Source organism: Trachypithecus francoisi, unplaced genomic scaffold, assembly GCF_009764315.1.
Source record: "Trachypithecus francoisi isolate TF-2019V2 unplaced genomic scaffold, Tfra_2.0 Lachesis_group10, whole genome shotgun sequence".
NCBI classification, from domain to species: domain Eukaryota; kingdom Metazoa; phylum Chordata; class Mammalia; order Primates; family Cercopithecidae; genus Trachypithecus; species Trachypithecus francoisi.
Window position 1 is genome coordinate 4774894 of NW_022681455.1, and position 12847 is coordinate 4787740.

Genomic DNA, 12847 nt, shown 5'->3' on the forward strand with positions numbered 1-12847 from the left:
AATACACCCTCATACACCACTATTCACAAGTGAAAGAGCAGGGGAAACATGACTTTTCAAAAGCTTTCCCTGCTCTGCTGTGGACTGCGTGGCCTCGCACTTGCTGACCTGACATTAATTACTGACTCTGTGGAGATCTGTCAGACGTGAAATCGGCCCTGTGATGAGCTAAGATCTTTCTGTTCCTAATCCTTTTTGCTCGGAAGCAGTAATGTATCTTTAATTTTAGGGCCGTTCAGTAGTTAACGGCTTCAGTTTTCTGTATCTCAGGTAGATAAACTGGAGAGTTTTTTGTTTCTTTGAGAGTAGACGAAATGATGGGGATTGGAGTATTCTCCCGTTCTCTACGATTATCTGCACTTCTACTCATTAGGCTCAAGTATTTGGGGATGTTAGAGAACCAGGCATGCCATTGTGTAGTCTGACCTACCTCTAACTGCCAGAAATGTACTGATATTCTTAATAATTGATAGGCTCAGACCTTTGCATTCTTAATTAAAGAGCCACTCCGTGACTGTAGGCCTCTGCCCACAAGATACAGAGTCACATACTGCCCCCAGGATGCAGGCTGATGCTTTTGTATTAACTGCAGATGTAACAACAGATTCTAGGTATTTTTCTAGTAACATATGGAGGCACTATGTCAGATAATTCTTGTTCATGTGAGTTGTGGAAGATCTCGCTTCCATTTACACTTTGGATGTTAAGGTAGTAGAATTTGTCACAGTCATAAAACATGCTTACAAGGCAGGGTTGTGTGAATTGATAAATTTGATCCAGAGTGTATTGGTCATCCATTTCAACGATTAACAGCACCTCCATTGAAAGATGTTAGTGTAAAATTAATTAAAACCAAGATTTGAAAATAATAATCTGATCACTCTAGACTGTTTTGTTACAATCGAGTGTGATGTTCTCTGTTGACCTTTTTAGTTTTAATTGAGTGCTTCTGAATGATACAGATCATATGTTTCTTTGACGGCAGTTTCATACCACAGAAGGTTCTCAGCTCCTTGTAGCTCATTGCCGTCACCACTCCAGGCTGTTGCTTGGGTGTCTGCTGCTGGTACCCTGGGATTACCAGGCACAGCTGCAGATGCCTCGAGCTGCTCCAGCCATGAGTATGGAAACCAACTCGCTGGTCAGGCTTCAACACAGAAATGACAGAGATCCCCTTTCAGTCACAAGAACCATAAGTCACCTAATGCATATCCACGCGTTCTCAGCATAAAAATTTTGTGTCTTGTTTGACTTACTTTCAGGGGAATTGCTCACACCCCAAATGGCCTATTACTGTTTTATTGGGGTTGGAGAAGAGATCATTTTTATAATCTTTTGTGGTTTTTGCTATTTTTGATGTTTCCTAATTAAACTTGCACTTTTACCCCCAAATTTTGATTTTTTAAAAACTATTTTTTTCCTTTTATAAACAGGTTGAAAGGATTGTTGACAAAAGGAAAAATAAAAAAGGGAAGACAGAGTATTTGGTTCGGTGGAAAGGCTATGACAGCGAGGACGACACTTGGGAGCCGGAGCAGCACCTTGTGAACTGTGAGGAATACATCCACGACTTCAACAGACGTCACACAGAGAAGCAGAAGGAGAGCACATTGACCAGAACAAACAGGACCTCTCCCAACAATGCTAGGAAACAAATCTCCAGATCCACCAACAGCAACTTTTCTAAGACCTCTCCCAAGGCACTCGTGATTGGGAAAGACCACGAATCCAAAAACAGCCAGCTGTTCGCTGCCAGCCAGAAGTTCAGGAAGAACACAGCTCCATCTCTCTCCAGCCGGAAGAACATGGACCTAGCGAAGTCAGGTATCAAGATCCTCGTGCCTAAGAGCCCCATTAAGAGCAGGACCGCAGTGGACGGCTTTCAGAGCGAGAGCCCCGAGAAACTGGACCCCATCGAGCAGGGTCAGGAGGACACAGTGGCGCCCGAAGTGGCAGCAGAAAAGCCTGTCGGAGCTTTATTGGGCCCCGGTGCCGAGAGGGCCAGGATGGGGAGCAGGCCCAGGATACATCCACTAGTGCCTCAGGTGCCCGGCCCTGTGACTGCAGCCATGGCCACAGGCTTAGCTGTTAACGGGAAAGGTGAGTGTCTAGGGAGCTGCCTCCGGCTCCGTGGTGATCCCAGAGGGCGTGGGTCCTTCTCTAGAGATCAGGCCTTGAGCTGTGGAGCGTCCGGGGAGTCGCACGGCATCTGCTGGAGCCTTGCAGAGATTTTGCCAGCTTCTCCTTTCTTCGCTTGAAGCCTTTGGTATTTCTCTTAATTCGGCACTAGTTGTCTCTGTGTAATTCGCCATCCACAGACTGTGCTACCACACTGACTTGCTTTAAACAGTATCTCCCTCTAACTAGGTTATTAGGTGAGTAAGTTTTTACAGCAAGTTTCTGAAGCTGTATACTTTTCTTCACCTCTGAAGTGCTGAGTGTTGTCTCGTGTTAAGCGTTTTCGTCTAAGTGTGGCCAGCGTTGATATAGAAGTACTGGTTCTTATTTTGCTCATCCGTGTGAATACCGAGGAATGCCTTTCAGTGGGGGCATTGCTAACCCATTAGGACCTCTGGGAGCCGGGCTCGTTTCTCTGTTGTGATCAGCAGTACAGGTGCCATTGCTCCCCCTGTCAGAGCCCAGTCTGCCTGGCACCGGTGGCGTCCTCTCTTTTACTCTCACACCCAGCCCTGCTCCTCAGTTCTGCAGCTGCCTTGATTGTGCCATGACCTGTCCATCTCCCAGGACAGCACAACTGGGAGTTCACACAGGTGGCTTCCTTCTCCTCACTTGCCATGCTGTGCCGGCCACAGTTTTCTCTTACAAGGCCTCATGACTTCTCTCCTGCTGGAGCTTTCTAATAGGGCTTCCTGCTTCCTGCTTCCTGACAGCTCCCATCCCTTTTCAGTCATTCTTGGACGAGAGTGGTGTCCACTGGTACCTCCACCCCATTACCTTCAGTAGCAGGTGTGCCCTCTGTGTCAGCGACCTGGCCCTCCCCTGCCCTCTGACTCCCTCTCTCTGTCAGCACCAGGGCTGCACGTTGTCCCCTCCTCTCCATCTGCTCAGGGGCCCCCCACCACCTGGCCCTCTCCTCTGTCTCCTTTCTGAGTTGTAGTCTTAAAATTGCCTGTTTAGCCGGGCACGGTGGCTCACGCCTGTAGTGTCAACACTTTGGGAGGCCGAGGAGGGCAGATCGCTTGAGGTCAGGAGTTCGAGACCAGCCTGGCCAACATGGTGAAAACCCGTCTCTACTAAAAATACAAAAATTAGCCAGGTGTGGTGGTGTGTACCTGTAATCCCAGCTACTCAGGAGGCTGAGGCACAAGAATTGCTTGAACCCAGAAAGCAGAGGTTGCAGTAAGCTGAGATGGTGCCATTGCACTCCAGCCATGGTGACAGGGTGATTCTCCGTCTCCCCCCGGCAGAAAAAAAAATTGTCCCTTTACCTGTGTGTGTCTCCCCCAGCCCAAGCTCAGTAGAATAATAGCAAACAAAATACAGTGGTGCTGGTTTGTTTGGGGAGCTACTTTCCTCTAGAGACATGTTCACTAAGACATTCTAACCATCCTGCTGTGGTGCATTCAGCAGATTTTCTCCTTGGTCCAGGCCCTTGTGTAGCAAAGAAGTGGAATATGAACTGAAATCTGGGGTTTCCCTTTGACAGGAAAGTGCCATCTTGCCAATATTTTTCAGATACACACTTGACCCAAACGGTGCCTTTTCAAGCTCCATTGGAGCTTGTGAACTTGTTTGCAGGTTTGACTTCCTATGTTGTTGACCTCATGGATACCGTTTTCTCTTACTTAGTTGTATGTGAGGGATCAGTGAAGTTCAGAGGTAGAAGGGACTCACTTAATAGCATGCTCTATTTTGAAGTTAAGAAAGTCGAGTCCAGGGCCGGGCGCGGTGGCTCAAGCCTGTAATCCCAGCACTTTGGGAGGCCGAGACGGGCGGATCACGAGGTCAGGAGATCGAGACCATCCTGGCTAACACGGTGAAACCCCATCTCTACTAAAAATACAAAAACTAGCCGGGCGAAGTGGCGGGCGCCTGTAGTCCCAGCTACTCGGGAGGCTGAGGCAGGAGAATGGCGTGAACCCGGGAGGCGGAGCTTGCAGTGAGCTGAGATCCGGCCACTGCACTCCAGCCTGGGTGACAGAGCGAGACTCCGTCTCAAAAAAAAAAAAAGAAAGTCGAGTCCAGAGAGAAGGTGATGTTCATAGAGAGAACTGAAGCCAGAAGGGAAACCAGAGCGTGTACCTTAGTGCCTCACTGGCGTTCTTCCCAGCATTGCTTGTTGCCTCCTGGACAGATAAGCACCTCTGTCTTCATTGATAACTTGGGGCCAGGCACGGTCCTGGACTGTAGTGCTGCCAAAAAGGACTGACGATCTATAGCCCGTGTGCTTGGCCCTGCCCCGCTCCTGGTTTTGTATGGCCTGCAGGCTCAGAATGGATTTTACATGTCCTAATGTTTGAAAAAAAAAAAAAAAATCAAGAGGAATATTTACTAACGTGAAAATATAAGAAATTAAGATTTCTGTGTTCATACATAAAGTTTTATTGGAACATAGCTAACCATCCATTACTATGAATGAATGGAGCTATCCATTCATTTACTTCCACCACCAATCCTGGCTAATTTTTGTATTTTTAATCGAGACGGGTTTCACCATGTTGGCCAGACTGGTCTCAAACTCCTGGCCTCAAGTAATCCACCTGCCTCAGCCTCTCAAAATGCTGGATTACAGGCGTGAGCCACTGCATCTGACCTACTTGGCTACACCTGATCTCTGCTCTTAGGAAGCTGTAGATCTGTGGGCCACCTTTTTTGTCCACAAAAGTAGTGTGTGTGTGTATATATATATATGTGTGTGTGTATGTGTGTGTGTGTGTGTACATTTTTTGTTGTGGGAACCCTTGATTTTCAAAACTTTGCGCCAACAAGGTTAAGAGCCCTAGTCGTTAACCCGCACGTCCTGTTTTGGTCGGTCACCACCTCCAATGCGGTCTTGCTGGTTCCCTCTCGTGTGTTAGTTCTTTCCAAATGAACTGCAGCCCTCGCCAGATCCACATTCTGCTTTCACCACATGTGAAACAATTTGCAGCAAAAGCCTTCATTCCTTTATATTTCTTATATGAGAAAGGCAATAGCTTCCATTTAAATGAGGATTTAGTGACTTCCTTTCTAAAAAGCATCCACACGTGTGGCATTGGTTAAACCAAAAGGGACGTGCAAGCATAGGATCTCAAATTATTTTGCCTTGTTCTGTGGAGCTGGGAGGTCGGAGTGGGAATGGCAGTATTTTTCCGAGGCCTTTACCATCATTTTTCTCCAAGGCTATGATCTCTGCCCCTCTCTCACTTCTGCCTGGGTGCTGGTCAGATCAGCCCTGAGCCCTGTATACTGCTGAGAATATAATCTCTAGTTAGAGGAAAATAGAAGCCGTTAGGGAACATTTTTAGGACAGTGGTGAATGACATCCCCTGTGGCCTTGATCTAAATCAGGCTTGCAGATTAACGAGGAGGAAGTCTTTCTGGAAGAAAAGCAACTGCAAAGCTGGTGGAACCCCTGACAGCCGGCCTCCTGCGGATTCGGGAGGGTCAGTGCTGTCGCTGCCCTGGTCCCTGTGCAGGGAGGAGCTTTGTTACACACTCTGCTAGAACGTAAGCTCCAAGAAAGCATTTTGTTTTTCCAGACTAAATTGAACTCTGCCCAGAATGGCGCCTGCCATGTAGTCGGTGCTCTCTGCAAGCACTTGTGGATGGAATGACTCCAGTAGAATGAGTGCGCGTGGAAGACAAGGGTTGTAAGGAGTCATTTGTGGCCTGGATCTCTGGCTCACAGAGGAGGGAAGGAGAGCAGGAGGGGAGAAGTGCCAGAAACACGGACATTCCAGAAAGCCCTCGTTCGCCCTCCGGCACATCCTTCCTGAATGAGAAGCCACGCTGAAGCTCTGTTAGGCTGTTGGTCCACACTCAGACACTTTTTAAGCAGTTGTTTGCTTTGACTTTCCAGATTAATTTTAGAGCTACGCAAGGAAACGGATTTGTTTTTCTAAAACTAATTGAAGTAGATACTGGTGGAGTCGTTGGGAACGAACCATCCCCTGTGTGTGCACCGAGGGGTGTTTTTGCCACCAAAAACCACAGATACTTGAATATCTGTGAACCCAAAGAAGGAATGTTTCCGGAGTATTTTCACACACACTCACTCACTTTTATAGAACAACCATATATGTGTTTGCTTTTTAATTATCTTAAGTACGACACAAAGGTTTAAATGATGAATATATTATTTCACTCAGAAATGTGAGAAATTCTAAAATTTAGGTGATACAGCTTGCTGTCCTCTTTCTCTTTATCCATGTTAATGGTGATTTCTTGCTCCTTTAATTCCCTAATGAATCAATCCTACAAAAGAAGTAATTGCTTTCAAAAACTAGATTATCATGACTTTGCTCTTTCATGAATTCCAACATATAATTCATCATCATTCCGTAAGTATGAAATTTCAGAAAATGCTAGTAGCAAACTTAAATAGGTGTAAACCTTATCAGTGTTGTGAGCTAGGGTTGGCTTTTGGACTTCATATTGAAGCCAACAGACTTAGTAGGAAAATGACTGAGGAAATATTAATACCTTAGCACACGTTGCATTTCATGAACATTTCAACCAAAGGAAACTCCTAAGAGAAAGTGTTCAGGAAAACCTGGCTGCTTCTGAGGAGCTGGAGTGTGATTTCCTCTTAGTAAGAGTGTGAATAGATGATCCATCTCCCTTTCCTCTGTGATTATCAGGGAAGTATAAGAGGCACAGCTGCCCTCTAGAAAGAGACCCCAGGGCTTTCTAGGGCCTTTTATGATTTAGTCTTAGAAATTAGAACTTAACCCCAGGGAAGGTTAAGAAATCAGGAGACCGGGCCAGGTGTGGTGGCTCACACCTGTAATCCCAGCACTTTGGGAAGCTGAAGCTGGAGGATAGCTTGAGGCAAGGAGTTCGAGACCAACCTGGGCAACATAGTAAGACCCCATCTTTATAAAAATAAAAAATATTTTCCTAGGTTTTAAAAATGTGTTTAAAAAAAAAAAATTATCCAGGCATTGTGACTACATGCTGCCTATAGTCCCAGCTACTTAAGAGGCTGAGGTGGGAGGATTGCTTGAGCCCAGTAACTCAAGGCTCCAGTGAGCTATGGTTGCACCACTTCACTCCAGCCTGTTCCACAGAGCAAGACCCTGTTTCAAAAAAAAAAAAAAACCAAAAAGGCAGCAGACCAGTGCCCAGAGGTAGCAGCTATTCCCTGGAGCCACAGCAGAAAACCTCCACTTGAAAAGAGAAGACATTTGAAGTCAAGTTACAGCAAATGAGAAGTGTGTTTGAGGGGTTGATCAAGAAAGATTTCAGTTTGAAACCCCACAGATGATTGACACGTCCTATATAGTGGGTCCATGCTAGAGGCTTCCACGTGTGTTATCTTGCTTATTCTTTTCAAGAGTAAACCCACTTACACAGGGAAAGGGTCCAGAGCTACAAATCAAACAAGAGAGGAGTAGTCCTTTGAGGCAAGCAGATGCACAGCCTCCCTCCTTTCTAAGCATTTAATAGGCATCCTCAGGCAGAACGAGGTGATGCCCAGCAGCAGGTGGGTTCCTCAGTTCCTCCGAGTGAGCACAGGGGTCCTCAAACCTGCGTGTGCTTAAGAATTCTAGTGCAGAGTTTCAGGCGCAGAGCCCCTAGAGAAGATGCTCTTGTCCAGCTGGAGCCAGTCTGCTTACTCGCAGGAATCTTTAAAAACATGCACACCATAATGATTTTATTTTACAACTTTATAAATGTGCATTATTTTCCAATCATTGATGTTGAACCAAGGCCCTTTCCAAGGGAGTGCTTGCATTTGCCGCTTGTTGGAAGAGCCAAGGCCTTTTGAGTTATGGATTCATTGCTTGGAGTCCTCTCATGTGACAAGCATGCTCATAATGTGTCACTTACTGTTACCAGTTTGGATTTCTTCAAAGCAGAGCAAAACGCAGGTGTACTTATAAATCTGAGTACAGTCCTAGCCTTTTTGATTTTTCTCATTTTCTCACACCTAGTTTTGACAGTATTTAGTCTAGAGCCTTTCCAAATCTCAGTGTAGTTTTTCTTGAAGCATCAGCTCCCCTTTTGTAATCATCTCCTGTTTTATGTAAAATATGAATTAAATATAACAAGTTCAGCTAGCCAAAAAAGTGTAGGAGGAAGGAGAGTGTTCCCTCTATCCTCTTAGATTTGTGGCTGGGGCCTGTGAATTATAGTAGCAAAAGACATACTAACAGGAGAAAAGGACATATACATTTAATTGGTGTTTTAAATTTTCTGTGCCCAGGGGGTCTCCACACAAACGAGGAAACCCCAAAGAAGTGGTTAAGCTTGAGAGCTTATATACCATTTTAACAAAGGATGATAAATTGCGGAGAAGTTCCTAGACAAAAGGAAGTGGGGTTTCTAGGCTTCTTGCGGGTGGTAAAATGTGGGGAGGTAGATATACAGGGAAACTAATGGAAGACAAAGGCTGTTTTAGTAAGGTCTGCTGATGCGGTCTCGGCCCAGTTTCCTCTCTCTGGTAATGAGTTGTTTTCCTTTTCCTGGTGCAGGAAAGTGAGAATACCTTTACAGATAGGAATTTAAGCCTTTTTAGGCAGAAATGGGGAGGGCAGAGAGTTCGTTCTGCATCTGTTGCTTCTCAATTGCCTTTAGCTCAAAATAATCCTATTCAAAAGTGGCATATTTTAAAGTCACATGTTCTGATTCCCATCAGAAGTTCAGGGAATGAACCCTGCCAGCTCTTTTTTTTTTTGAGACGGAGTCTCGCTCTGTCACCCAGGCTGGAGTGCAGTGGCCGGATCTCAACTCACTGCAAGCTCCGCCTCCCGGGTTTACGCCATTCTCCTGCCTCAGCATCCTGAGTAGCTGGGACTACAGGCGCCCGCCACCTCGCCCGGCTAGTTTGTTTTTTGTATTTTTTAGTAGAGACGGGGTTTCACCATGTTAGCCAGGATGGTCTCGATCTCCTGACCTCGTGATCCGCCCGTCTCGGCCTCCCAAAGTGCTGGGATTACAGGCTTGAGCCACCGCGCCCGGCCGCCAGCTCTTTAACAGTCGTGTCCTGAGGGGAAGAGTCAGGTGTGAGCTGTGTGGAGTCCAGTGACCCCCTCACTCTGGATAGGGAGCCCAGGTTTCTCAAGGAGTGTTTTCCTTCTCGCTCTGAGAATCCCTGTCTCAGACTTCAAGAGTCTTTTTCCCTGCAAATGAAGTTTATTGATGTCACAGCTCCAGAAATGTTCACACACATCCTGTTCTAAAAAGAATATATCAACGTCATACATTTTTGCACAAGTAGTTTAGTAGTACTTTGAGCAAAATAGAAGAGTTCACTCTTACCTGCCCCCTCCGAGTACCAGATTCCCCAGAGAACACCGGTAGTTTCATGTGTGTCATTTCTATCTTGTTCTATGAATTTATAGTCTTTTATATGAGGTCATATACTACATAGTTTGTTCTTAGCATTTGCTCTTTTTATTTAACATCATGTCTCGGAGAACTTTCTATTTTAAGACTCAAATTGTTCCTTTTTATGTTTTAAACTTTATATAAAAAGGATTTCAAACTTAGAAGTTGCAAGACCAGTACAAGAAATATCCATATAGTATCCCTTACCCAGATTCACCAATTGTTTACATTTTGCCTCATTTACTTCCCCCTCCTCTTTCTCCCCATATAAGTATATGTGTATACACCCATACACATACGCGTATACATTTTTTTCCTATTTGAGGGTACATTTTATACTATTGGAGTTAGTTGGCAACTTGCTATTGTAAATGATAAAATACAAGGGCTGTAATTGATTTAAGATTTTAATAGATGTTGCCAAATTGCTCTCTAAAAAAGCCGAAAAGATTGTGAGTACATATTTGCCTATTCTTAACCAACATTTTAATCTCCTTTTCAGCGTCTGGCAGATGAGAAAATGCTATCACATTGTTTTAATTTTAAAAAAGGAAAACCGTTTTTGCAGGTTAATTGTTTGCATTCATTCTTCTGTTAATTCCATATACATACGTATATATGTATGTATATATCTTGCCTGTTTTTCTTTTGGGTGGTTTAACTTCCAAAATGTGAACATTTCATGAATGTACCTGTCCTTGCCCAGGTACTACACTGATCTTCTCTGCATGTTTGAGCTGTAGTGTTCATGCTTCTAAAGGGAGTGCCTAAAAAGAGGTCCCTGATTCACGGTCCTCCCTACCCCACTCATGGGGTGAGATAGGACCATCTAGACCCTGCCGTAAGGGAATAGAAAACCTCTAAATAATTTGCATTAATTTTATGGTTCCTGTTCAGTTTGAATATACCTAAGTGTATTTGATTACTTTGGACTTATATGAAGTACAATGTAAAAGAAATTTAGATTTCTTAGGTCAGATGACGTAAAAGGAATATTTCTAACTATAGTTCTTGCTACTTTTGAACTTTAACTGATATAAGGACAAAGGGGGGAAATCGCATTTTCAGATTAAATTTGCTCTTGTTGCTGCATGTGCTACTAGGAATTGAGCCCTGTTACAAATCCCCCTTGTCTCCTGTATTCCCGTTAGCATTGTTTTTGCTGGAGCCAGGTACTAGCCTTCTGGAATATTCCTCCAATGGCATGCTGTACCTTAAGGTTGAGAGCAGTTATACATACACAGGGTACAGGCCTCCTAGCCTCTTCCGAGCCTGCTGTTCTGGTGCCTTTGTTCTGTCTTAAGTTCCTCCAACATTCGTCTTCCTGTTTCAGAGAATCCTTGTTTTACAGAAGAGGCCGCTTGTGAAAGAGTGATTTGATCGAAGTCACTAGCACAATTGGCGGGAAAGTAGACTCCACGTTAGAACCTACTCCTGACTTCCATTTAGTTCTTTGTACTGTGTCACACTGATGACAAGTGAGTTTTTTATAAGCGTAATTGATTGTATTAAGTACACAATATTACTCAAGACTTTGGCTTCTGTCTCAAGTGAGTGAAACTGAACCACAGTGGCTTAAATATGCAAGCAAGTGAAATGCCATCTGTTGGCTCATGGAACCGAAATCCAGGCACAGCTGGGTCTGTGGCCTGAAGTTACCATCATTCTCATACCCCCATTCCACCCCCAGCCTTCACTTGCTTCAGTCAGGCCACTCCTTCCCGCATGGAAGCAAGGTGCCCCCGCAGCTCTGGGCTGCCACCCCGACCTCTCAGCTGCCCAGACAGGAAAGGGCTTCTCTTCATCCTAAGTTTCAAGGGTTGAGGTCAACTTCATCTAAACTCTGTAACCTAGAAGGAAGGCGATGAGAGGATACTCCAAGGGAAATCCAGGGCTAATAACAATAGAAATGGCATTAGGGACTGGGCACAGTGGCTCACACCTGTAATCCCAGCACTCTGGGAGCCCAAGGTGAACAGATCATCCATCTGAAGTTGGGAGTTCGAGACCAACCTAACCAACATGGAAAAACCCTGTCTCTACAAAAAAAAAAAAAATACACAATTAGCCAGGTGTGGTGGCGCGTGCCTATAAACCCAGCTACTCAGGAGGCTGAGGCAGGAGAATCGCTTGAACCTGAGAGGCAGAGGTTGCAGTGAGCCAAGATCGTGCCATTGCACTCCAGTCTAGGCAAAAAGAGTGAAGCTCCGTCTCAAAAAAAAAAAAAAAAAAAAAAGCGGTATGTACTGAGCAGGCCTGGGCAATCATACTTGGAATTAATCTTGTGTTCCAGCGTTTGGGTGGTCCTCTGAAACAATACACAGTCATCCTCCCAATACAGCTGTGCCCAAGATGCTGCTCGCCAGGAGACTGAGCTGTGCCCAGTTCTGCACTTTGTCTTTTTGAATAGGTGTTCTTCCTCCTTTTCTAGTCCTATTTTTGGGGGGCTAGGCACTGCATTTATCTCCTTTCTAATTTGATATCTCACCTTTTTCACGTCAGTCACATTAATCACACAGACGGACTATTTATGAGGATCCCCTTGAAGGAAGGTGCCAGAGAGTCCAATTCTCAGAGGCTGTTTGCCTTGGGTGGAGAAGGCTTAACTAAAGTGGCTTGTGTATTTAGATTGGATGGATGGGAGCCAATTCCCTAGAAGAGTCTGAAAAAATAAAATCGGATTTTTAAAAATATCCAGGGCAAGATCCAGAGTAGATGGACAAATTCACTTAAACTTTAAACGGCAACATGGAAAAGTGTTGCACAGGTATTTTAATGGTGTTAAGAATCTCCTACATTGCCTAGTCCAGTTGTTTACACACATTAGGGGCTTAATTAACATTTGCATGTGCATGAGTGAGTTGTTGGAGGAATTTTTATCACTTCTGCTTCCATTATCAGTGTTTGTCTTTTAAAAAGAAGAGTAAAAAGAAATGGTTTCTCAGGGTAGTCGGGACAAATGACCGAGGCACCAAGAGGCACCCTCCACTCCTGCTGCCCTGAGCACTTAGGGGACCTCCTCCAAATCGGAAGAGTCAGCAGACCTGTGCTCCTGTGCCGTGTCCCTGCTGTACGTGCACATGTCCTTTTAAGTGAAGTGAATATATTCCTCTTCACAGCTGCATCCCAGTGCTCAAGGGAACTTCTTGAGAGTGAGAACCAAGACATTTCGTCCTAGTTTTTCTACTACCTGCCACATGGTAGGCGGCCACTAAACCGTGGAGTGGATGAAAGCATTTTCTTCTTTGATGGTTCATCTTAAATGTCTTTGGATAATTAGCATTTTATTGAAAATTATATTGCTTTATCTGAGCAAAATCTGCTTAAAGGATTCATTCAACTTCAACAACAA

At 44.8% G+C, this 12847-nt stretch overlaps 1 protein-coding gene across 1 annotated transcript in view; it reads left to right on the forward strand.

Moving 5' to 3' along the window:
• CDYL (chromodomain Y like) overlaps nt 1-12847 on the forward strand; it is a 175259-nt gene that overhangs the window by 111147 nt on the left and 51265 nt on the right. The window contains exon 2 of the mRNA XM_033216101.1: nt 1434-2100. Within this exon, the coding sequence (XP_033071992.1) occupies nt 1434-2100 (667 nt within the window). The remainder of the gene's footprint in view (nt 1-1433; nt 2101-12847) is intronic.